Source organism: Cylas formicarius, unplaced genomic scaffold, assembly GCF_029955315.1.
Source record: "Cylas formicarius isolate icCylForm1 unplaced genomic scaffold, icCylForm1.1 PGA_scaffold_7__23_contigs__length_41026272, whole genome shotgun sequence".
Classification (NCBI taxonomy): domain Eukaryota; kingdom Metazoa; phylum Arthropoda; class Insecta; order Coleoptera; family Brentidae; genus Cylas; species Cylas formicarius.
Window position 1 is genome coordinate 34,079,956 of NW_026844352.1, and position 26,622 is coordinate 34,106,577.

General features: G+C 36.8%; 3 protein-coding genes across 5 annotated transcripts in view; 1 reads left to right on the forward strand and 2 right to left on the reverse strand.

Moving 5' to 3' along the window:
- The first annotated feature begins 9,163 nt into the window (after nt 1–9,163).
- Nucleotides 9,164–12,749, forward strand: LOC132705378 (uncharacterized). Its single transcript, XM_060675931.1, has 3 exons — nt 9,164–9,556; nt 10,901–11,184; nt 11,240–12,749. Exons 2-3 carry the CDS (start codon nt 10,916–10,918, stop codon nt 11,703–11,705), a joined length of 735 nt encoding a protein of 244 aa, XP_060531914.1. The 5' UTR covers nt 9,164–9,556; nt 10,901–10,915; the 3' UTR covers nt 11,706–12,749.
- Nucleotides 9,570–13,819, reverse strand: LOC132705377 (vascular endothelial growth factor A-like). Its single transcript, XM_060675930.1, has 6 exons — nt 13,254–13,819; nt 12,769–12,871; nt 10,346–10,387; nt 10,104–10,288; nt 9,942–10,052; nt 9,570–9,885 (listed from the first exon to the last, which is right to left on the reverse strand). Exons 1-6 carry the CDS (start codon nt 13,503–13,505, stop codon nt 9,625–9,627), a joined length of 954 nt encoding a protein of 317 aa, XP_060531913.1. The 5' UTR covers nt 13,506–13,819; the 3' UTR covers nt 9,570–9,624.
- A 2,480-nt stretch (nt 13,820–16,299) lies between these two features.
- LOC132705394 (uncharacterized) overlaps nt 16,300–26,622 on the reverse strand; it is a 168,476-nt gene continuing 158,153 nt past the window's right edge. The window contains exons 2-8 of one of the 3 annotated variants that reach the window (XM_060675964.1): nt 19,405–19,595; nt 18,867–19,326; nt 18,480–18,810; nt 18,167–18,427; nt 17,784–17,962; nt 17,548–17,728; nt 16,300–17,224 (exon numbers count right to left, since the gene is read on the reverse strand). In XM_060675964.1, the coding sequence (XP_060531947.1) occupies nt 16,936–17,224; nt 17,548–17,728; nt 17,784–17,962; nt 18,167–18,427; nt 18,480–18,810; nt 18,867–19,326; nt 19,405–19,595 (1,892 nt within the window). In that variant the 3' untranslated portion in view covers nt 16,300–16,935. Of the gene's footprint in view, nt 17,225–17,547; nt 17,729–17,783; nt 17,963–18,166; nt 18,428–18,479; nt 18,811–18,866; nt 19,327–19,404; nt 19,596–21,063; nt 21,374–26,622 lie in introns of those variants that run through there. The other 2 variants (XR_009619416.1, XR_009619415.1) reach the window with 2 other exon arrangements.

Consider the following 26,622-nt stretch of genomic DNA (forward strand, 5'->3'; position numbering starts at 1 on the left):
AATTTGGTACCTACTTGACGTAATATCATAGGCCAGACAATTTCGTTACACACTGTGTAAATAATTAGCTGCATTTGACGCAGTTTAGCAACCAAATAAATAATTTTCAAACTCAAACGAATAGACAATTAAAACGAGGAGTTTGTGAAAAGCCTTTTAACCAAATTTATTTTTATTATTTCTGAACAACTTAGAAAAAAGACTTTAGACAGAAAGATGTTTCAGAAATAAAACAATTATCTATTTTGGTGGTTGATTCCAAATTTATACCACATTACTAAATAATTTATCACCTCAATAATTTGTACGAACGTATTCACCGTTTTGGTATTTTTTTTTTATATATTTTTTTGCAGATGTGCAATTATTAAATTTTTTATTAATTAACTTCACGCCATAGAAAGCTTACCACCGAAGAAACAGCGGTCCAAAATTAAATTAATTAAAAAAAAAACCGTGCACAATTATCTGTAAAAGAAGTATCCTCCGTTTTTGTGGTCAATACAAACTTTGTAAAACTTTGCAAGGAGCCTTTAAATCAAACGTCTAGAAGTAAGGATGTGCACAATTATTTTTGCAAACTTATCCACCGCCTTGAGGTTACAAAATTATGTAATTCCAGTTTTTTGCTTTGTTCTTTTTGACTATTGTTATTGAGAAAAAAATTCAGAAGTGCGCCTATTGAATTTTTCACTATTTAACGTCATATTTGGAGCAGCTTCGAAGCAGCCTGGATAAGAAAAAATACATATTTCCAGTGTGGATTTAAACATTTCCTCGTTCAAAAATTGATCGTGAAAGACAACGTTATACAAAACGACAAGAGCATCTTCCATTTTGAGAGAGAAAAAACATGTTTTTGCTTCATTCTAACGATTTCCTCCGTTCGTTGATCTTGTGCCCTACGGGTGTGTATTTTATTCAAATCATGAGATAGCCTTTAAGGGACCACTGGCTGCTCCATTTTCCACGTCGCAACCCTTACATAGGACTGTGCAAAATTATTCGCGAACTCGTTTGATCCGTTTTTTGAATGGCCATCGAAATAAAAGAGGAACCGGTGATACGCGGGGGGAAATTATTTGCGAAGCAAGAACATTGGCAAGGGGTCAGCGTCCTACGTTGTTTACCACGTACATTACCGTAAGTTTCATTGTACTGGGTGATCCAAAAAAAGTAATATAGCAAACGTTAATCTTAAAATTTTATTTTTAAAGCATTCTTTTCTTTCCCAAACACTAGGAGAATTAAACTCCGCCCCATAGAACGTAATGCGTATGTCGTAAGCCGTCGTAATTGTCGATATTCGAGGTGTTTTAAGAAAAAATAAAATTTTCCTCATAAAGGTGCAGGGTGCGAAAGGGGTCTGAATGGACCACATTTTCTCCAAAAAAAGGTGACATACAAATATTAAGTTTAAACCCCTTAAAAAATGTTTCGTAATAATAATAATAATAATAATAATGGATTTTATTGCGTCACAGTTTACACCAATTACAGGACAATATGTAACAAAACAATCACAATAGAGATTAAGAATGCAAAATACTGGCTGAAACTTGACATTCACGTATATACAACAAACTAGTGAAAGAGAAAAAGAAAAATACAATAACACCTTAAAATAAAATAATATAAATGTTAAGCAAGACTTGATTCGATCTATTTCCCACTTGAAATGAATAATTTTTTATTTTTTCGATAGTAAGGTTTCAATACAAAAATTGTGGCTGTAGCAGTGGCGCTAGCAGGTTTTGTCCAACTCCCAACTTAAAATTATTAGTTAGGCTCAAAAAATATCTTCGGGTCGTACAGCATGCTAGCAGGGTTTTTCAAATACAGATTCTCAAAATTGTCAACGATACGTTCCGTTAGGACTACGTTATCGACTAGGGGTGAATGAATCTATAAATTCACGTTAACATAACAAACACCGGCGCCTTAATCTGCCTCAAGTGGCTCAGGTGTATTCTTCAACACCTATTCGCACAAAAAGGTTTTTCGTTAAACAACCCCTTTGTGTGAGATGCAAATCAACCCCTGGACTGAAGGGGTTGCGAATCCTGCTCACGGAACCGTATAAACCGTCCAGTATCGCGGTTCTATTTACTGTTCCCCTCGCCCCACTATCGCAGCTATGGTTTGTTGCCCCTTGGACACACACACGAGAGCGCTAGGCGCTGCGAGTTAAGGAAAGAAAAACGTGTGAAATGGGCTTGCGGTGACGCTAATATAGGTCGTGTTTTCGTTGTCGTGGAGATAGAGACGTTGCCGTTTGGCCCTTAATAGGTTTAGGGGGCCGATCACCAAAAAACTGCTTTTTAAAACGACCATACAAAAGACAAAAAAAATCTGCCACAATTTTGCTAGGTTGAAAATCGTCCAAAAAAAAAAGTAGTTAAAAATAATCTAAAAATAAATTAGAGCGCGAATATATAAAGAAAGACGCAAAAATATTTATTAAATTTATAAAGCAAAAATACTAGTTTAAATACAAAATTATAAAAAACTAAAAATTGTTAACATTTACGACTACAATTGAACTAGACTTTCAAAATATTATTCCAACAAATTTTCGAAAATCGACTAATAGAAGACACCTGATTTACTTTGTACAGGTTAAGTTTCAATCATATTAACGAAACGTCAATGCATTAATAAAAAATTGTTGTTAGCCCCGCCACTGACCGGACAATAGCATAGGTAAAAGGAGGGTTACTTAGCTGGCGCTTTTAATTGTGTTTGGCACTCATTGAACTGACCCTGTTCTGTGTCGGTTTGGTAATTGATGTACAAGCGTTTTATGAAGTGTTAAAAGCGATCGCATGGGGTTCATGGCATATGAGAACAGTACAAGTGTCCCCCGGGGCGCCCAAGAAACTGTCACACACACACACACACAATAAAGGGGTACTTTATTTTTTTGCGTTTTATATTTAATATATTTAAAAGAGGTCGACAAGTTCTTCATGGGTAAAGCAAAAATAAACAGCGTTTAATTACCATTAAACATTTAGAAGGTTGCTTCGTTTTAAGTACGTGAAAGTAACCGATCAGTCACGCCCGGGTAACGTTGGTTGCATACGCCCTGTTCCCTTATGTTAAGTGCACAAAATCTGTCGAATGTTTATAACAATTAAATTAATTAAATTAAGAAACAAGTCTGCCATTGTTGGGATGCTACGTATTACTAATCGCCCTGAATTTGTACCTACTTTGTAAACAATTATAAATTCCAATCAGGCCCGTCCGCAGGCGGCTTGCATTATTAAAAGGGCCAGCGATTATTTTTTTGAAGGTAATCCAGTGATAAGGTCCCGGCCAAAGGATGCCGACGGCGATAGTGTCTTCGGGCGGCTTCTTTGTGTATTATATGACGTACTACCGCTCGCTTGCTACCGGGTTCCTCTTTCGAGAGTCGTTTGTTATCGTGTTTCGGTTTGGGCACACGTTGCTTACTTTTGTTGTCGATTGCTTTGGATTATTCAGCAGAGCTGCATAATACGCGAGATGCTTTTTTAGTTATTGGAGGTTTCTCATCCGAGGCCAGCGGCCATGTTGGTTGGTGATCGCCTTATTGGTTGAAATGGAAATGTCAACGAGATTTAAAATGGGCGCGCATACGGAAGGGCTTATGTCAACATTTTTAATGGTACCTTTAAAAGATTTTCAGCAAAGGCAGGGCGCCTGTAATAGCTATTAGTAGCTATATGGACAATACACATAAAAAATGAAAATCTGTGATTTGTGGTGTGGCCAGATCCCGTTTAAATGTTCAAGAAGTTAAGGGTATGTAGGTCACTGTTTAGAAGCAAAACCCCACGAAGGGCGGATTTATGTGTGGAATGCAAGCACATGCGTAGAAGACCATTCTCTCTTTTACAAAAGTATAGCGCATCAGTTAGTACCTTCCGTACTCCCACTACATTATCTTAATGGGTTAGTAACTCAGACTATATAAAAGATTATTCATAAAACTCATGAATATTTTGTTCCAACAATTCTAAGCGGTGATATAGACTGGAACTAATGTTATGAATGGGAATAACTAGAATGGGGATTGCCCAACGTATCACCCCAAGCAACAACGTATTATTTTTGCATATCGTTAATGTGTATTTCGATAAAAAATTATATGCGTATGTTATCAATAATAGAAACGGCTATCAATAATTGTTCGTATTGATGTTGGACCAGGTTGATATCTGGTTTTGGTTAGTTTTAATACACTAAATTCGTAACACCTGCATGCGGCAGACCGACGCCATCGAAAAACTGATAGACGCAATTAAGGTCACATGATCTACATGGAGAGCTTCGATTTGTTATCTATGATCCTAATGCCGAAATGTGCCGAAGATGCGTTCGTAAATAGTATATTCACACAGTTATAAAACATTAATAAACTTGTATATTTGACTATAACTAATGGGATTTTGTTAATTATAACTAAACAGGCTAATGTTTATTTGTTCTTTATTCTATACTTATATTGATAATATCATTGGGCTACGAAATTTAAAAAATGTTTATGAAATGCATTTGTTAAAGGCTAATATTCATATTAATAATATATTTATGGAAAATGTGTAATCATCGGCAATATTATTCTTTCTATAAAACCGTATATAAAAAATGTTTATAAAGAAATAGCGAAATCGCGTAATTAGTAAGTACTTAAAACTACTACTAGTACATTATATATATTTTTAATACGTATTTCAAAATTGACATTTGTACAGGAACGGTACATATGCGTTGCAGTGGTGCAGAGCTCCCAAAAAATTAAGAACTCACAGAAACAAATCATACTTAAACAGGCTCACTAAAATATTTTCTTTTATCGGCAATAAAATTCATAATTTTTCGCATTCGCATCGTCATAATGATAAAAAATTGCAATGGAAATGCCGCCGAACGCGTAGTCAAAATCGACCAGTGGAACCTGTACAGAATTTGCATTATTAGGGTAATCCAATGTTAGAGCGTAATTAGATTCTGCTTATTGGGTAAATATGCAGCAACATAATTAAAATGTGTTAAATATTGTATTAAATTTTGCGCAGCTATCCGGGACATGATGATCGCGAAACTTTCGAGAATCCCGGAATACCTAAGCGAATACCTAAAAATTTTTCGATATTTAAGAGCACTCCCACAGTGCATGCTTGAAGTTGGTCATGAACAAACAATTGCAAAAAATTAATAACTCTCCGTTTTTTGGTTAAGGTAAGTTTTTTTTGCAAGAAATGTATAACACCTTAAAATTTTTCCCACGAGCCGCCACTGCGTGGCCATAACCGAAAATAAACGTAATTTTAGTTTAGTAATTGTTTTTTATCCTTTTTGGTGTTGCTTGGGACAGATAAACCAGGATTGGGAAAATTATAACACATTTCTGAAGCGGCTGTACATTATAAAAAGAAATTTTTGAAAATTTGAAAGGCAATTTAGATCCGGCAAACGCGTCCAATAACATTTTTGGATTTGAACTCAGACTCTACAGGTGGATATAGCTTGTAGGTATATGAAATAGTGTTAAAAATAAATCTTCTAGATTTGTTGAATGAAAAGACTTATTCGATGTACAAATTACTTAGTATGGTAGTGCATTATGTTAGTTATTCGAATTGCAACTGCTGCTTTTATAACGGTTTGTTTGCAGACAAAATCACAAATGTTTTCGACATGGTAAGCAGAGCTTAAATGTACGACAACAGGCGCACTTACTATTTTCGTTTTCCATTTTGCTGAATAGCTATTTATATATTGTTGATTCCTGTCGATTTATTTGATTGAGACACAAAGCATGTTTGGAAGCGCTGAGAACTTATAGGAGATAGGGGGTATTAACCTGCATCTCGAGATTAGGAGTTAAGTCCATCTCAGATAGAAAATTCAAATTTTGTCCAATCCAAAAGTTGTAGTTATTTATTATTAACATTTTTGAATTGGATTGGATTTAGCAGTGGTAGCCAATAAAGTGGCAGTTGCGAGATAATTGTTTTAAAAATCACACTGTATACACCTAGCATGAACATTTTTCAAACTGTTTTCGAGACGTCTCATATAGGCTTTTCATTTCCGTAATTAAAATATGAACATCTGGTATTTGACCTCTCCTATTCAGGCGAAGGCAAGGTACCAGTTAGAGAGAGGTGAATAAACCATTGAAAGAAACGTGCCGTTCTTTCTCTACGTCGGATAAATTTATTACTATAATATACAACTACGTTGTTTACGTTCTCACGCAGGCGGAAAACCACGGAAGCGACGTCGTCGGTACGCAAAACAAACTTGAAAACAATGACGGACGTCAAACTACAGTTACCGTACGAACAACGGTTTGCGCTGTACATTTTTAAACGTTTTTTAACCAATTACATGTGGACTGTTTATGTTAAGTAGTAATCGTATGAAGCTTAAATTGAATCCGCAGTTGTTTTTGGTTAGAATCATCCGATGAATCCCGCTAACACATACGCATTTTTTTTACTGATGTGAGCATAAACGCATTAAAACATTTCTCATTACGTCCAAATCCAAATGCTGGCCTAGGCAACACTGCTAGGATCATTCGCCCATTGGTAACTTAAGTAGGTGAGCATAATTTGTTGGTGTATTTACAAATAACTTCTTAACAATACAAAATATTTTGAATCATTTTTGTTAGTATACGTCAACCTGGATCATGACAAACATAGGAACCAATGATTTTTTAGTTTCAGACATGTCTCGATTTTTTAACTGTAGTAAATTCGTTACGCTGACCTCACACACTGGTTCACATACGTTGATTTAGGGCGTCGCGTTTTTTTTTTGTGCCGCCACCTTTAGGTTTATCTTGATTGATTGATCTTGAAACCAGATGCACGAGCAAAATGAAGAAATTAATATACAGGATATTTTTATCGCACCTTGTATCGTAGCCGATAGATCAACCCCGCGGAGCCACTGGCACAGTGCACGGGGACGAGGGGCTACGCCGTTGACCGAGAGTCACTGACATCGAGTTCAAGGCGACCTCTTCTTCATGAACGGCTCTGCTCTTAAACCGATACACCAGCGATCCTCAACAGTTTCCGCTGATACGAATGAATCTCTAAAGTCAGTGGATGCTCCGCTGCGTAATAGATAAATACTAATAAAGGGAGACAACGTAAAAAAATATTACAATGCTGCTGATGTATCGAATAAAGCATAGGTACACAAAAAATTATCTGATTGCTAGAATGCCCTCTGTATTTACAGAGAGGAACAAGATTTAAAATATATTCTTTACAAACTTACACTGATTCATAGGCCAAAAGACATATTTTAAATTAGTAAATACTTACTGATACTGATACTGACGTGGTGGATGGGGTACAAAAATTATTTGACAGATAAACTTTGTATATTTATTATTAATTTATATTTTCTAGAAGAAGTTTTAACTTCTTTGATTTTACTGCGATTTTCCGCCAATCGAGGAATTGCAAAAAAAAACATCGACAAAAGCCCTTCGCGGAGAACTGTCCATCCTGAACGTATTTCCAACCGCGCACGCGTAATCACCAATCAGGTATATGTTGGATATTTGTCAAGTATTAGTTAGGGATTGTTTCTGCTAAGAAATATCTAATTAGATATCGTAGGTATCGTTTGCACCTGAAAAGAAAATACGACTATTCTGAAAGTATAGTATCTCAAATAAAAATATTCGTCAAAAAACTAAAACGAGATAAATTGCGCGCGTGCGGTGTTCGCCCTGTATAACCAATCACGTCGCGTAGCAACGGGTATCTCGGTAGCGTTGCCTAATTCCAGGTAGCGCGGCCGTAATTTATAATTCCAAGGTACGTTATTTCATTTTAATGCCGTGCGCGATGAGGACGCACGAAAAACATAATTATGTTCTTTTAATAACACGACCCGCGTGTACACTTTCTTGATTGCATCCTCCATCTTTTTGTTTTTCTTTCGTTTTCGTGGCGGAAGGGACAGATTTCAGAGGAAAAGTAAAACGATTTGAGCGACGCAAAGACTGCGGTGGAAAACCATAACATAGACGATCAGACGTTTTGGTAGCGAGGTTTTTCTAATTATCTGTGCCCTAGCGTGTGACAGACTGTCAACAAACCAGGGTTAGGACCCATTTGGTCGTAGCAACTGAGGATTCACGCTTTGATGCGTCAACAAATCGTTTTTTAACGGTTTGACGCTGAAATATCATTAACTTATGTCCTCCGCGGCTCTTTAACTTAGAATTTCTGGGATCGGTCGTTTTCCGGCATCGGGGTTGGGCCCGCAAAGATACAGACTAACGAATATTTGTTATTATCGACCTAAACATAGGAGACTTAGATTTTCTATCGCTTTAAGCGCTTTTATAACGATATCCGCACCCGCGTAAAAAAGCTGAAGCAACATCAGGAATAAAAACCGGTGGTGGCAACTTTTTTCGCTATTTATTACGCATCGCGTATACGTAGTGTGGGAACCCACGACGTCACATAAGAAACATGAGACGCAATCAGTGTCCGGCGACTTCCTGTTCACATAGCGACAGTAGGCCGTGGATGAACGAGTAAGATAAAATTATTATGTTGTGAACATAGTGGGTTTGAAAGACTTATGACCCGTCTACGTTGAAAATAATTCATTGTAACCACTTCGTTATAATATGCGTTTCACTCACCTAATGATTTAATTTTAGCACAAAGTTAGGGTATTTACAAGTCCGAAATATTGAAACCACCATGTAACTATTATAGCTATCAATTAGACCTACATATTCGTTATAATACGCTTCCGTCTGAAACTGGTTTAGACTTTGGCAAATCTCACACGCCTAGTAAATTTAAGTAAAAGTTTATTCCGTCTTTGTGCTTGCTAATTAATGTACTATTTTGGAATTAAGCAAACTGAGATTTAGGAAATCGTAAAACATGTTCCATGAGGAACAGCAAAACATTTTCTAACGGGAAATTAAAATTCCTGCGCTTACTCTATTAAAGCAAACAAAAAGCGCAACTGTTGCCATCTACCGGTCTGGTTGGTAATTGCGACCGCATTGTGGTGTAATTCTAGTCAAACCATTCGGCCTTAGTGATTTGTTTCAAGGTTAACCAATATAGATTTCTGCGAAGCTGCGCCATCTATTGCGGCGTGTGTATTTTACAATGACGCTTTGACGCTATTAAAATTGATGGAAACATTGGTGTTATGTGATTGGAAACGAACTGTGATGAAGTTCGTCTTGTTTATCGAATTTAATAGACAAACGCGTTGAGTTTCGGGTTGGGTGTTTCTTTTTCAGTATTTCAGGCGAATGGAAGTCGACATTGGTTTCAAACGAGGCAACGCATTAGATTTTTCAAAACAATGGTAGTTTGTCAGGGTTACGAAATGTCTTACCATATTTAAGGGGTTGGCGACACGTTTTTTAAGTTTCTTTTTATGACTGCTATTGTTTTACTGAAAAACACGCATCGTTTCGAATTTGGGTTACTAGGCGACATAGTGGCCATGATGTAAACAACATTAACCTATACTTTCAGTGGAACATTACCAGGTAAGTAATTCAAACTACAGTGCACCTAAAAAAATGTATTACATACAGTAAATATACGTTCAAAATGATCAGTCGAGGGGCTCATCTGGTCGATTTTCGTCTGTCGTCAAAATATACCTGCGTTTGACCTGTGCCGGGATGCATCGACACTCATTAAAATCGAAAGTGTATCCTGTTGAACAGGGCATGATTTCGCGGCACTGGCAGGCGCACACGTCAGGGTTCCATAATTTTTTAGAACTCGATTTTGCACATTTTTTCTCCTCGTCAAGGTTTTTACACACGCACTTACATTCACCTTCTCGGTACTCTTGATAAGTATTGCAGTCCTGGAAAAACAAGGGTTAGAGTCAGCAATCAAGAGAGCGACTTGCAAACGCCTTACTTCGGCCTTAACTTTGCAGTGGCACTTGCATGAGACGTGTTTCTCGACCAAAATGAGCTCCTTACCCACATATTTTAGCTTTTTGGCTCCCGTGTACTCGGTTTTCATAACCTAAAAACAACCTGTAGCTAAGCTTAATCGAGTCTAAGTAGTTTTACTGACTTGAAATGTCACTGTGTCGGTTTTCGTGGGCTGACAGGAGAGCAAAACGTGCGAGCAACAGCCTCCGCATCGTTCGACCCTCGTGCATTGGGGTATATATAGGACATTGGGGCTGTGGGACTCCGCGATTTTAACGCTTTGCAGCTCGGGCATGCACTTTGCAGGTTTGGGTATCATTGCGGAATCTGAAAGCGACAGTTTTCACGTAATTGGCGGATACCTTGCTCTAAAGTGTTACATACTTCTTTCGGAGTTCGATTCATCTGTATCCCCGAATCGGGTACCTAAAAAACAAACATTTTTAATCGAAAATTCTTAATTATAACGCTTTTTTGCATTCGTGATTTTTAAACATCAGTTTTTTCATTCTTAACGAAAAATATTTCACACTTTTTTTTTTGTAGAAAACAAAATTAGGAATAGTATTCAATACTACAACGTTCAGACATGGCTTCAAAGTATATAAAAGGGTCTGCGTAAAATATTTGAAAATAATTACACAAATTCCTATCATTTTCGCTTAATGATTAAGTTATAAAAAGATTTATGGTAGGCATGCAAATTGTATGTAATTTGTAATATGCAAATTGTTTGTGAAGCTGGCCGATGTCCTGGGACGTCACATGTGGCAAAATTACATTTGTGTGGTAGTACCTAGTATTGTAAGAATTTCTAAAATAAAATTATATTATGAACAATAAGACAAACATCTTATTATATTTCGGAAACGTTCTCTTGTGCTTGTGACTCGCCATGGAGTTATTTTCTAGTGGCATCCGAACCTTTCGAATTTTTAGCGGCCGAGAAGCGACATGGATCCATCAACCGAAGAAGACAAACTGACCGAGGCTGAAAATCTCAAAGATTTTTTCTGCGACCTGATGGAGAACTCGAAGCAATACGTCAAATATTACTTCTCGGACGACATCGTTCTCGATTGGTTCGGTCAGACGGTCAAAGGTCAAAAAAACGTATCGGCCTTCCTCAAGGTCAACGTAACCCCCGTGAAGCATTACTTCTCGAGGGCCTTGCCCGCGAACAGTATAGGTTTCAGGGACACCCACGTCATCAAAACACCAAAGTGAGTTGTTTCGGAAGAGGTCGCGACGTCTTGCGTCAACCCGGCGGACTTTCAGGTACCCCAGACGGATACTGCGTTCGTTCATGAGTCCTCCCCGTCCATGTCCTAACAAGTCACTTCCGAGGACGCCCAAGAAGGAGCCCGGCGCATCCGGCAGCGTCAAAAAGAACCAGGAGAAACGCGACGTTGAGAATCACCGCCCCGTAGTGGATTCTGCCATGAAAAAATTAAAATTCAGCCACAACGTCGACGCTAGTACCGAGGTACTAGAGATGGAGAATGACGTGCCGGAAGTGAACGTCAAGTACCTCACAACGGAAGGGTATGTCGAATTTCGCAGACCGAGCATTAAGAAGTTGCAGGCCGAAACGAAGTGGAAGAGACCAGCGAAACTTCACATAGCGTACTCATACAATAAGGACGTGAAAGACAGTACAATTTACCTTATTATTTACGAAGGTAACATGAAGTGTCGCAGAAACCTGCTGAAAGACTTCGAGTCGGGTGAGCCGGAAGACTGATGTGGTGTTTGCGAGCGCGACATTTTTGAATGTAACTTTATCGGTTTCAGTTATTGTTAGAGCGGAATTGCCTCTTGGCTATTTGTTTGTTAGAATTTTCTAGTTTTTTTTATTTGGTTTTGTCTTTCTTTAACAGTTGATTCTAACTTTTTTCCTCCTTTCTGTATTGACTTGTCGGGAATTGCAACTCTTTAACTGGTGTGCCACTCGATAATGGTGTGCTAAAATTTTCAGTTATTTTAATTTTTTTTGTCTAACTTGAGAAAATTTTTCGTTATTTCTGCTTTTTTTTAACAGGTAAGACCTTTATGAAGATTGGCAATTTCAAAATCGAGCTGCAGACCAAGTCATTCAACTTCTTTGGAATTTTTTCTGCTTGAGCTAACAGTCTAGTCAAAAATGATAATTTGATTTGCAAGAAACTTTGAAGTCGGCTGTTTGGATTTCATGTCAATTAAAAAATTGACGTTTGTTTTTGCTTCCAATTGTTATGTACATATGTACGTAGCGGCTTTTGAGTTGAATCTCTACAATAGCTTATTCGTTCTGGTGATGTAGGGCTTATTATTATCCGTGATTTTTGTAAAACCCTTGTGCAATGCCTTTCCTTCTCTTTCATATTTTTGTTTATATGTGTTTATAATATTCGTACCTGGACAGTGCAAACGTATTTTGTACATATTGGGATAAATATGAAGTAGCTATTTCGTTATATTATTTTAACTTACGTTGCGGTGCAGCCCAAATGTTTACGATTTTATTTTAAAAAATCGTCCATTTTTTAAGGAATCTGCCAGGATTATTACCTATATTTTTTTCCCGAATGTTTTTTTAGTTTGACTCGTGCAACCCGAATTCAGTTGCGGTAAGTCCAATAAATAAGAGCACTATAGATGTTCACCATCGTAACAGATATAATAGTAAAGGGCGTGGTTGCGACAATAAAATTGAGCAACCTCCCGTTTGTATTTATGTAAAGTTATATTTTTGTAAAAGTTTGTATTAGATGTCGAAATAAATGACCGAAATTTGTCGATGTTTTAATTTTAAGATTTGTACGTACTGATGAGAAGGGGTTTGTCATAATCCTCGGGACCATCGACGAAATTCAAAAGTAAGTCCGACACGGTATACTCGCTCAGGTTTTTCGCAAAATCCACCGGTATCTAAAAAAAAAACACTTATTGTTAAACGTGATTTTCTTACAAGAAAAACTAAAGAAAGCAATACGCAAATGCTGTAAAATTTAATAAATAACTTTGAGGTTATGAGGTGACCAGATATATAAAATCCACACCCTACTCAAAAATGCACGGAAATCTTACTTCAAGATCTCAGGTTCATTATCCACGGTCGCGAGCCACCTTTTAGTCACGGCTGTTTTGTTAGCGGCAATCGTAGTACTGTTTTGCATTAATCACAAACCATGGGGATAAAAAGAACTAATAAAAGTCAAACATTCTCCCCCCAACCCCGTTTTTACACAATCTACCATGCATCACTTAAAATGTGGCATTAAGTTATAAACCGCGTTAGACTACTGCTCACCCCTATGTTATTATTGTCCACGCTCGGATCTTCGGTGATCACGTAAGATCCTCCGTCACGGGTACCGTAACCACCGTAATTACGATGGTCATGTTGATGGTGACCGTGATGATAATAATCGCTACTGCCTCTTCTGTAGGGGTCTTCGGGGTAAACAAAATCAACCCCGTCACAAAACGCGATCAAGATAGTCGCGAAGAAGGTCAGAAACACCATCGCGTCGTTTGAAAAATCCACTCTCGCGTTTGACATTGAAGATTTTATACATTTACATTTAAGATCGTTTTTTTTATTCGGTGTTACAAGTTTTCGTCGGAGTGGGTACACTAATCCGACTCGCGAACGATACTGACTGAAAATCCGTGGCGATCGGCTGGATTTTTTTAGCGTTTGGGGGAATCCGTGCCGCACGCGGTTATCCTTTTTTACATTCGGTTTTCCACGGGCAACTGCAAAGTATCGCTAATTGGGATGTTGCAAAAATTACGTGCACCCGGAGACGTGATATCGCGATTGATCGTTACCGGCGACTTTCTTACCGAACGGGACGATTAAGCGACTGTCCGATCCGGTACCGAATTGCATTATAAAGTGGACGTATGGAGAGGGTAATGTTAGGATTTACGACATTGCGAGCGTGCAAATTTTAGGCTCTTTGGAAAGTAGGCGGACACACGCGTCACCCTTTTTTGTTCGTTCATAACTAGAAAATATATTCCTCTAAGAATGGTAAAAATTGATGTGTCTCAGGCGACAATGATATTTTCATAGAAGACGGAATCATTTTCCGAATATAACACTAAACTAGCCAAACCAACATCAAAACTAAAACTAACCAAAACACTAATCCCACACACTTCACTCGTTTTTCAGAACACTGAACAAGATCTGGGCAAATTTTGAGAAAATACTGCAGTAAGAATGTCTAAACTGAAACCTGTTGACTTGACTTACAGGTTGTTGAAGGGCGCTAGGTCATATTGGTTGCAAACTAGATTTCAAATGTCCGCACATTCGCATATTGAATAGGCCTTTTCGACATTGTTTTCAAATTCGTTTCAACAGTTCCTGCATTAACAGTGTCATTGACGGGGGTTCCCTGTATATATCTGGTAGCATTATGGTTCATAGTAATTGTAAGTTGCTCAAAAAATTGAACTTGTTGATACACCTCTGAAGCAAAATACGATATAGCGTTTTCAACGTAATCTTCACCAAGTTCGTCTTAAAAAACGGGCTAGTGAGAACGTGTTACGCCATCTCACATTGAAACATCCATAATTGTCGGTTTTTTAATATATCTATGATATTACGCAGGACGTATTTTACTTGATGTTTTTGAGTTGAGTAGATTTGCATTCGATATTATATGACAATAAATTTTCATCAATCCTTTTCGGCTTGATGTAGGGATTACGATCCCAGAAATCTCTTAAAATTGCCAAAAAATCCAAAAACTAAAATCAATGGCTAACGCTGAGAACTAGAAGTGCGCATAATAATAATAATGTTTTGTGGCGTGTTGTAAAAGAGGACTTGAGTTGACAAGAGAAAGAAACGAAACATAGAAGTATCAAAAAATGAAAGAGGCAAATATAATTTCTCTCGTAGTTAGATGCAGTAAATAAAAATTAGTTTTTCTCTTTACTAACTTTTGCAATGAGTACATAACTATTACTAATTACACGAAATGTGTAAATTGTCAAATGGGCGGTTTTGATATTCAAGTTGATTTTGTTTGTGATTTGATATTCGAGTTAATTCCAATTTTTGTAACCTTAATAATTAATACCCGCTGTAGACCTGAAAATGGCCTCTAAGACGTGATGATTAAGGTGAGTAAAAAAAAAGATTATTTTTTTTTGGATCTGACACAAAAAAACTAGTTGCTAGTTACCTCTAGAAAGTACTTTCCACTTATGAGCTCTTATTATTAATGGGAAGATTATCCTCATAATATATAAATAATCACATCTTATCACTAATAGATCATTAAGCCAATTTTTTTGATAATTTTTTTATGGGAATTGAACTCTCTACAAAAATGTTCTATTATACTTTTTTGGCAAATTAACCATTTCAAAGATATTCGAAGTGAAAGATTGAAGAATTTAAAGAAAAATAATTTTTGGTTCTGAATTTTCTTATTGACTGAAAAATAATTATCCTGATATGTTTTCAATTATCCTTACAGACAATTTAATGTTCACCAGAAAAGGTCTCATGTGGTTTATCGATTACTCAAACCATTACATCGGAATCCTAATCGGTACTTATGTTCATACTTTTTATTAAAAATTATTTATTAAACACAAAATTAATAAATACAACATTCAAAACATACGAGTCCGGTGTCAAACGTAATGGTGTGAAGTTACAAATACAGCATTTTTTAAATCGAATAGAAAATCAAAAAATGCATAACTTAACACAAGAAAAGTCAATGTTAAATGTTAAAAAGTTGGAAGTATAGGTCCAAACTATAACACCCTTTCCGCTTATCTTTCGGGAGACTTTAACGTAACCTTGTAAATCACCGAAGCATTAAGTAGTTTCAAAATTCAGATTAACAGGTTCCCTAAGTACAAAGTTGTTTCGTTCAACCGCATTCTTAATTTAATCGACTATAATTAATGCAATGGCGATAGTTTTGTTCTTAATCACATTTATGGTACAAATGCGATAGGGTGGAATTACCCGAAAACAATTTTTTTACTCTTCAGGATTATCTCCTTTGTATTATCGAACAAAAACTTATATAAAAAAGACGCGTGCGTGTTGTAATATTTTCCACAAAACAAAATATGCGAGATTCGCGTTTACTTTTTTGAATTTAACGTTATTCTGTTTTTATTTCAGCATTTGTGAACCCCGGGGTTTCGTACAATATCCCAACTAAAAATTTCAAATTCTAGTTGGTTACTCATGTCGCTTGATATTCGTAATTTGTTGTACCCACACGAAAACCAGTGAGTAATATTCTACACGCAGAATAACAATTAACGGCGGACATTTCCGCTATTAAAACATGTACCACGATTGCTATATATATATATTTATTTATTTAATACTGATTGTATAAAACGTAAATAGAACACGTAATACAAAACAATAACAAACGCGTATGTAAAAATTCAAGAAACGTAAAGTATTCTAAGGGTCTACAGGAGGCAACAACAAAGACTAGAACAGAGAACAACCACTCGGGCTGTCCATATTTTACAGGGTGTCCGGGAAAGTCTCTGGGATGTATATATAATACGATACAAGAACATTATATTTTTTCTGCAGGGCCGCGCTACAAATTCGAACAAATGTTGATTTTTCAAAAATATTTTGTTAAGTTTTTAGTGTACAGGGTGTTAACAAATCATGCGTTTAAGTGTACCACTTAGTTAGGAAAGTTGTTCAAGAAAAACCAATTTACGACGGCGTCCTTTAGGGACTCATTCTCCCGGACACCTTGTATGCAGCGTGCGATCGAGGAAAGGTCGTTTGTATAATTAAAAAAAAATCGACAACAACAACTTAATTTATCTCACAAAATTTTAAGATCTTTTCGCGAACCACTCAGGATAAAATCGCTGGCCATCACGTCCGCCGCTGGTCATTCCCACTGGAATTGAGGCCGCAATTTTAGCTGACAAACTGGCACTACAATTTAAAAAAAAAAAACGCGTCCCTATTGCTTGTCCAGATTAGTGGTGCTTCCTGGCAGTGATACCCGTTCAATTTCCGACTTTATGGCTTCGATAAGGGGTATGGCAGGGTCGCTCGGTCTAAACCTCCCTTCGGCTAGAACGTGGTCGACGTTCACCCTAGGAGCGTACACTACTCCGGCACTCAAAGGCCTGACCAACGGCGAAGGAGCGGTGCTCGACCATGCTCCCCTAGGTCCGACGGCACTCGGATCCGGTTTCCTCGGATCCGTAGTCTTTGGTCTAGGCTTGATCGCGTGTTGTTCTCCTTCGCTGAAAATAATTTGATGAAGTGGATAAAAAATCATTCAGAATGTCAATCTCTCAAAGCCGACTGACTTCATCGTAATTAAGAAAGACTTATTAAAGAGAACCAACATTAGCCCCAAAAATTTCGTGTTGGTGAAACGTGGTGTTTAGTACACGCAATTTTAAAATAAATTAATACTCTTTAGGCGAATCGTAAACCGACAATATTATGAAGGGATATTACCACAGGTGTAACATCAGTACGTGGTATAATATAACACGGGTCCGTAGGCAGTTGCCTACACTGTCTCGTGGATAAAAAGCTGTCGGATATTAATTATAATTACCGATTTTCATTTGCCGAGTGACTTTTGACCTCAATCGGTGGTCTAGACAGCCCGGATACCGGCGTATCCCTTTTACTCCCGAAGAGACTGAACGTGTCATCCAACAGATCGTGAAATCTTTTTCGCATCCTGGATACGTTGCCAGACTTCAAGTCGTTGATGCCTTCGTCTACGCTGACCCCTAAAAATCCAAATTTTTGAACTTCGGTTTCCTCGTCAATTTTGTTGGTGATCACCATGCTGTAAACGCTCGCAATGAAGGTTCCAAACTACAGGTCCGATTACTCCGGGATCGTGAGCCGTCCCAACGCTGCCATGTCTTTCTAAAACCCCCACTGGCTCGTCGTCGGGCATATCTAGGTGAGTCATGCTCACCGGTTCCAAGACTTTAGCCAAAGGTTCGGGAATGCTGCATCTAGAACGGAGTTTTATAATATCCTTACTTCCCGTATAGGGTGTTGGGTCAATCTCTGGTCAAAGTAACGAAAATTTTCATAAACAATAAATATTTGGCCTAATATTTTTCAACGAAAACTTGGTGAAGAAGATTTTGATTACTTTGATACCACAAGTGTTATAAATTGAACATTTTTTTTTAATGTAGAGCAGCCTCACTGACCTGGGGAACGATTTCACCGACGGCATCGATAGATACGATTTGGGACTCAACACGTCGTATTCCGTAAATGCGGTATCCGGTGAATCCTTCCTGCTGCTGCCGCTGTCCGAGTCGAAAACCTCCGGAGGCAGCTTCCTTACCGCCGTAACGTTCAGAGGAACGGTCTTGTTCAGCGCTGCCTTAGGCCTGGGTGGCTTTTTCGGAGGCACCCTGTGTTTCTTTCCCAACGTCATCAGCGGCGATATATCCAAACTGCTAGAACTTTGAAGAAACCGTACCAAGATTGCTTTAACCATAAAGGAAACTTCCCTACCTAGAGGAGCTGAAAGAACTTCTTGCTCTCACTTCGACAGCCACCTCGTGCTTATCACCGTAATTGACGTAAGTCGGCGAGTCTCCGCCCCTTTTCTCATCGTCCCGCACCAACCCCTTGTTCTCGTGCCCCACCCCCCGCTCAAAGACATGCCTTCTGTTATCGGTCGCGGGGTTTTGAGGCTGCTGCACCCTTTTGCGTTTGGTGAACCCGAGGATCAAAAATGCGAGCACCAGCAGCAACACGAGTAGCCCTAGTAGAGAAAACCCGATGAAGATCCACGTGTTTTTGGCTTTAGCCAGACCCATGGGTTCTCCAGCCTTTAGGTAAGCTGAAAATTTCGTTCTCTGTAGTTTCTACTGCACTCCATTGCGAGATATCGCTTACGCTCAGCTTTGACGATGAAAGGGTAACCTAAAGCTTGGCTCACTTCGTCGTCGCTGACAAAATTCATGTCGTTAGACGCGGTGACGGCGTCTACCGGTTTGCCCAGCACCTCCACGTGGTAGAGGACTTCTATCCGATCGTCGCCGTTAAATTTTTGTCTGTCCACCTTGTGGATGAAGACGTTCACTGGTTTGTCCGACGGAGATGATCGTTTAAGTCGATGGGTGATACCCAGGTGTCTTTCTTGTTGCCTATCGAACGCTGTTTTGTATAGTTTTGCTAAACTGTTGGTCAGATTGGTGACGATCGGGTTACGCCCGTCGCTTTTTAAAATGGTAACGATCCAGAACTGTTGGCTGGCCTCGGAGGAATCTCCTTCAGTCTGAGTGGGGCTTGGAGTTATTTCACCGTTAGGGGTGTGCGGAGATTCGCAATTGAAGACGCATTTTGGCGTGGTCGTCTAAATTTCGATTTAGTATATAAGCAGGGGGTTCTTGGAGGATATAGGGCAAATAAAGCTATTTGAATTATCGCTTGCCTCATTGTGGAATGAGTCCGAAATTTTGATGAACACGGTGGAGACGATGGTGGACGTTTTGTAGATCGTAGCGGGAGGTTCGGTGGTCCAGACGTTGTCGTCCGGGGGTCCGTCTCCAGACCCCGTCCAGAAGAAGTCCTCGAAACGGTAGGATTGCGATTCACGGTATCTGTTTTCCAGGTGGAGCAGATCTAGAGAGGTTAGTTAAGTCAGATTGAACAGTCGAATAAATCATTACTTAAAAAAATTATATTGTTTATTTATTTTTAATTTGTAAAAAGTATAAATTTTAATTTATTTAAAAAGCAACAAAAAACGGTTTCTGAGTAATTTAAATCTTCATTTTTTAAAGATCTTTTTAAAATTATCTTATTTGTATATTTATTAGTGATGTTTAAAAAAAAATAAATAACAATTTTTAATTAATTTAAACAGTATTTCCTTTGATTTATAAATAAGAAACAAATTTCAAGCAGTTTTAGTTATTTTCTTCTGAAAACATATATTTCATGTATTATTGAGTTAAGTCTTATATAGATAGCGCGTTATTGATTTTGAACTTAGGGAATCATGAAGGAAATTGATTGGTTCGTGTTCTAAATGACCGTGTTTGGCTCTTTTCTATGCACACCTTCGTGTTATTGACACGAAATTTTATATTTAGTTCGGCAAACAGACCTAGTTATAGTTTTCCCCGTAAAGCGGCAACAGGGAAGAATGCAGGGCAAATCAATTTAAAGTGATTAGCGAGTGCGAAATATGCAGGGTGTTTTCTAATTCAATGTCAATAATTAAGGGGAAGATTTTTGGAGCCAATTTAAAAAGAAAACTTCATATGAACATATGTCCAAAATGTCTTAACTTTTGAGACACAATGTAATACCACAGATATTTTAATGAAATTTGGCACACCTGTATTATGTATCAACAGGCATTATTTAGGGTACCACATTTTTTTAAAAATACGTCAGTGGCGGGCGTGCGGAATTTCACCTGTCTATTTTGGTAGACATACGCCAGTGATTTCTCTGAAAATAAAAAGTATTCTTACCTTCACCAATCATTTCTAAAGAAATTTAAATTTTTCATTTTTTTATATTCCGATGTACGGTTTTCGCTTAAAAAAAATAAAAATCTCTTCCCTGCATGGTCATAACAATATCGTTAATATGACAGCATGTAGAGAAATGTCATTATTTGTTTTAAGAAAATCAATGGTGTGCGTGTGAAATATCTATCTAAACCAAAATACCTAGTTTTTAGTTATCAACTAAGGTTCTTCAGAAAAAAAAATTAAAATACTTCTTTTACAGTTTCAATGAAATAACATAACGTCCTAATAACAAGATAAATAATAAAGGATTCTATTTAAAAAAAAAACTACCTCCTATTAATAATTTTTAACAAAATTGTTTGTTAATAAATTAATAAAAACCTACAAGTGAAAAATAAAATATCTATCTAAAACAAAATATCTAGTTTTTAGTTACCAACTAGAGTCCTTCAGAAAAAAATATTAAAAGACTGTTCTTTTTATACGACCCTTCGGCTCTTCTACAGTGTTAACTGGGGTGCGATAAACCAGACTTCTAAGAAAAAGTCCAAACTGTTTAAATCTGGGGACCTAGGGAGCCATGGTTGAGGTCCGCCGCGACCTACCTAAATATTCTCTTAGTGCAACACTAAAGTGAGCAGGCGCGCCGTCATACTTGAGTAACAATCTGTTCCTAATGAAATATGGTACTTCTTCTAGCAATATTGGGAAATTGTTTCATAAAAACCGGCGATAATTATGGCCATTTAGTCTTTCTAGAAGGAAAAAGGGTGTAATTAAGTAATTTGCAACAATTCCAGCCCAAACATTTACCGCAAATTGATGTTTAAATTCTACAACTGCAAGGGGGTTTTCATAGGCCCAAATATGGTTATTATGGAAATTTCTGATTGTATTTCTAGAAAAATTAGTTTCCTGAAAAACAAGAGATAATGCGCAATTTTGTCCTTAAACCATTGACAAAAATTAACACGCAAGGGAATATCTCTGGGAAGTAACGCTTGGACTCGTTGAATATGACATGGGTACAATAGGAAATCGTGAACAATTTTCCAAACCAAGACGTGCGAAATATTCAGGTTATTTCCAGTTTTTCTAGTAATAAGTTCAGGATTTTCATCAATAGAATTTAAAACTGCTTTAACATCTGGAGTTCTTACAGTCCGATGGACCCCTTTTAAATGATTATTTGTAACTGTTTCAGACTACCCTCTATGGCGCACTGCGATCAGACAAACGATCGGCCAACTCCTGCTCATTAAACACCAAATTAATAAGACGCGAATAACTGAATTTAAAAACTGATGTCAAACAACTGTCAAACAACCGCATTGACAACATAATTAATAATTCTTACACAGACAGCTAACTGCAATGATAAATAATTATAAAGATTTCAAAATACACCTCAGACTTTACTTACTTCAATTTTTGAAGTGTTTTAATAAAATAGATGGACAAATACTTAAGTAAGAAACGATATTGTTATGACCATGTGGAGAAAAGCTTTTTATTTTTTTAAGCGAAAACCGTACATCGGATTGGAACAAACAAGATACTAAATTTCTTTAGAAATGATCGGAGATTATAAGAATAATGTTTATTTTTAGAGAAATCAGTGGCGTACCTTCAATGTCTGCCAAAGTAGACAGGTGAAATTCCGTACGCTTGCGACAGGTGTATTTTTAAAAAATGCTGGTCTACTAAGTAATGCCTCTTGGTACATAGTACATGTGTGCCAAATTTCATTAAAATTTTGTATACACATATAAAAATATATATTTTATTTTTGAAAACTTTACCGCCCTGTATCCCAAAAGCTAAGACGTTTAGGACATCTGAAGCTTTCTTTGTGAAATGGACGCAAAAATCGCACCCTTAATTATTGACACTCAATTAGAAAACACCGTTTATATCTGGCCGGCGACCAACCAACGGAATATCGAACGAATACATCAGCTGAAAGATTATTATCATTTAATGTAAGTTTGATCACCTGTATCTTGAAAACAATTCAATTTTTGGGCTTCTCTTTTTCTATATTTTCTACACTTTTGTACCATGTGCTAAAAACACCCTGTAATCCTCTATACAGGGTGTTTTTGGTTACTATCTGTGCAGAAATTTTCTTTTTGCTACGTTTGGACAACCCAACGTCTAAATACAACGCCGCCCCTTTCACATCTCGTCGAACTTCCAAGTGACCGCAAACTTTGGTAAATTTAAAAATGTTTACAAATAATAGCGATTCCAGTTATATTTTTTCAAATATCCAGCGCGCCCTGTATGATGGACGAAACTTGAAACTCTCTTTCGACGCTGTTTAAACTAAATTATATAAATATGTTTTATAGTTTTTCCTTTGCGGCTAAAATTTTTTTCAAATAACCGACATACATACACATAAGTTATAGCCCTAGATCTCCCACGTTTCCTGGTATATGATTTTTTTCAATAGGATAAATAGTTTTTGAGAAAATATCTCTTTCCTGAAATCATGCAGTACACCGTAATAGTAAATGACGCAATCGCATCTAGATTGAGTGTGAGATATTGCAATTTTCAAATGGATTTTTCCAAATATCTCGAACAGCGCACGTGGCAGACGAAATTCGTAAATACAAAAATTGTAGCCCTTGATACGGTCTATAACATGGGTGGGCAAAAGCCGGCCCTTTTGCTAATTTCATCCGGCCCGTTGAAAAATTCCGCACGCAAATTTTTTTAAACTCTTTTATGAGATTTTGTTGACATCAACATTATTAGTGTGCGTACTGTATATATAATAGGCGTAATAAAATGGGCGGTCGGCTGACTACACTAGTGTGGACGATGTCGCGAGCTTGAAACAATCCTCGCGCGATTCTCATGCGGGTCGCGCGCGACGATCGCTCTCAGGGCGGTTTTTTCGTCGAACACAAAGGAGATCGCGCTAGGTTCGAAATGCATGTGTGGACGGCATATGCTGCTGCACTCCTCTCACTTTTCGAGGGACGACAGGTCGCATCACGCGTATTGTTAATTTTGATTTAGCACTGATCGCATACTCTTTTTTGTTCGAGTCTAATATTAGTTTGCAAATATAAAATTGAAAAAGTGAACTTTTTGTAAGTAAAATTTTAAAACATTGGTTTTATTTTATTGTATTAATTAAATTATTTATTTGTAGACCTATGTAAAATGAGTCAATCTAAAAAAAGAAAAGTTGATTTGGAATGCAGAAACTTCAATGAAGCTTGGACGGTAAAATATCTTTTTACAAACATTAATAAGAAAGCAATTTGTTTAGTTTGTCAGGAAACAATTGCTGTTTTTAAAGAATACAATTTAAACAGGCACTTTACAACAAAACATCCAAAATATGCATCACTTTCTTTAAAAGAACTTCAAACTGTAGCAAAAAACTTGAATAAGCAACAAGTTATGTTGTCGCACACAAAATTGCTAAGTTCTGTAAGCCGTTTTCTGAGGCAGAATTTGTTAAACAATGCATGGTACAAGTGTCGGAGATATGTTGTCCTGAAAAGAAACATATTTTTGAAAATGTAAGCCTTTCGAGAAGAACAATAGTACGACGGATTGAACATATTTCAGGAAACTTACTTGACCAGCTAAGAACAAAAATTGCCGATTTTACCTATTGTTCTCTGGCTTTAGATGAGTCCTGCGATATTACTGATACAAGTCAATTATTAATATTTATTCGCGGCATTAACAAGAAATGTGAAATTAGCGAGGAACTTCTTAGTGTGCATCCAATGAAAGATACAGCTACTGGTGAAGACTTCTTTCTCGCTGTTGAACAGTGTTTAGTTAAAGTAAGTTTAACTTGGAATAAAATAGTAAGCGTCACTACGGATGGTTGTCCTAGTTTAACAGGGAAAAATGTAGGCTTACTTAAACGAATTCGCGACAAAGTAAAAGAGTTACAACCAGAACACGATATAATATTTGTGCACTGGATTATTCATCAAGAAGTGCTATGCAGAAAAGTTTTGAAATTGAATCACGTCGTTACTGTTGTAACCAAAGTTGTGAATTTTATCCAAGGACGTGCCGTAAATCATCGACAGTTTGTTGCATTTTTGAAAGAAATTGAAAGTGACTACGAAATTCCTTAGTACACTGAAGTGAGATGGCTTAGCATTGGTAAAGTTTTGGACAGATTTCAATATTTGCTTGATGAAATAGTATCCTTCTTGTCGATTTCTCGTTTTCAGTAGATATCGTAAAATATTTGAATGAACTAAATATAAATCTACAAGGGAAAAACCAATTCGCTTTCAATATGCACTCAAACGTCAAAGCATTTATGACAAAACTCAATTTATTTGCTGAAAACTTTAATAATAAATTATTAAATCATTTCCCCTCATTGCAAGCACGGCGAGAATCATTGAAAAATACAGATTTTTTTAAATATAGTGCAATAACACAAGACCTGCATTCTGAATTCCAAAGAAGATTTCAAGATTTCAAAGCTCTTGAAAAACCTTTATCATTAATTAGCCACCCTTTCAATTTCGATGTGCAAGAAGCTCCTGTTGAAATTCAACTAGAACTAATTGACTTACAATCAAATGATTTACTAAAAGAAAATTTTCACTCAAACGAATTGAGTGCTTTCTGTGGCGCTTTGAATAACGAACATTTCAAACATTTTTTGAACTATGTTCAAAAATACCTTGTTTTATTTGGTTCGACATATAATTGTGAAAGAACTTTTCCACGAAAAATAAATATCGATCACAAATTACTGACGAAAATCTACACTCGGTATTAAGGATTGTTACAAGTGATTTGGAACCCAATTTTGAAGAAATAATGTGAGATGAACATTCGAGATTTCACGTTTCGCATTAACTTTAAATATTTATTTTAACGTTTGATGTTTTTCTTTTCTTTTTTGAATTGTATTTACTATTATATTTACGAAATGCAATATAAATGTTAAATTGTAATAACTATGTGTCAATATAAAATAATTTGTATCGTTAAGACATAAATAAGTAACAAAATAAAATCTTTCATTGACTGGTTTATCTAATAGCTATTTATTTATAATAATATTTCTTTAAAAATTACGTGACATATTTTATTCAAATTGAAATGATATTTAGTGTTTTTGTCAAAAAAAAAAAATGGGCAGGGAAAAAACTCCATCCAAAACATCCGCTTGTGCAAAGCATACGCGGTATAGTCCTCCGGCCCGGGAGACATTTTGAAAATTTCATTTTGGCCAGCGCTTTAAAGTATTTGCCCACCCCTGGTCTATAACAATGTTTCAACGGATTAGCTATTTTTTGTACGAATTTCGATTTACAGTTAATAATTTACTGCCTAAAAGAACAATTTTTGTCCATAAGTAAAACACCTTGCACACAATAGAAAAAAATTTGTGAAACAAATATTATATCGCCGGATCTCCCACGTATCACGGTTTGAAGGAAAAGATGTTTTCTGTAAGCCAAAATAACCAAAAAAACAAAATTTTTAAAAAAATACGTGGTATTTTATTGCTCCCACTTTAAAGAGTATAAATGTGGGTCCCGACTTCCACTTCTCTGCCAAGTCTGAAGTCGGTAGCTGCAAAACACCCTGTACAATAGTGAAATACCTTAAATGCAAAAGTTTTAGCTGTCTATACGTCATGTAAAAGAAACTGACATTTGAAACACAAATTTTAAATTATTGCCAATTTTCAATAATAATAGTTTTTTTTGAATATATCTTGTAAAAAAAATATCAAGAATAAAAGTTTATAGAGCCGAATCTTCTGCGTCTTTTCGTTCAATAATTTTCTCGATGGCATTAACGGTTTTCGATAAGTGAGTCTTTTCCTAAACCCTTGCAAATGGGATTTTTAATTTTTTTAAAATACTTCCCGACCCCCCAGGCTCCCAATTTCAATATGTTCCGTTAGAGGACCAAGTCTAATATGTGTGCTTTTTTGAAGTCGGTGGCTTCAAATTCCAATGTCCAAAAAACAGTCCAAAATCGAAAAAAAAATGGATGGACGCCGAAGTTTGACCGCAGCCATTTTCGCATATCTTATGCATCGCTTGGACCCTTAAAAGGGAGCAAAATTTGAAGCGTCTAGCTCAAACCGTTCGGAAGTTATCGTCGAAAAAGTCCAGAAACAGAGAACGGAGAACGGACAGACA

What these genes read in the sequence shown, in the direction of transcription:
- LOC132705378 (XM_060675931.1), top strand. Translation starts at nt 10,916, where the DNA reads ATGGATCCATCAACCGAAGAAGACAAACTGACCGAGGCTGAAAATCTC. An exon ending in CACGTCATCAAAACACCAAA is followed by an intron (nt 11,185 to 11,239) that starts GTGAGTTGTTTC and finishes GCGGACTTTCAG; the next exon opens with GTACCCCAGACGGATACTGC.
- LOC132705377 (XM_060675930.1), bottom strand. Translation starts at nt 13,505, where the DNA reads ATGTCAAACGCGAGAGTGGATTTTTCAAACGACGCGATGGTGTTTCTG. An exon ending in TGGACAATAATAACATAGGG is followed by an intron (nt 12,872 to 13,253) that starts GTGAGCAGTAGT and finishes TTTTTTTTTTAG; the next exon opens with ATACCGGTGGATTTTGCGAA. An exon ending in ACTGCAAAGTTAAGGCCGAA is followed by an intron (nt 9,886 to 9,941) that starts GTAAGGCGTTTG and finishes TTGTTTTTCCAG; the next exon opens with GACTGCAATACTTATCAAGA.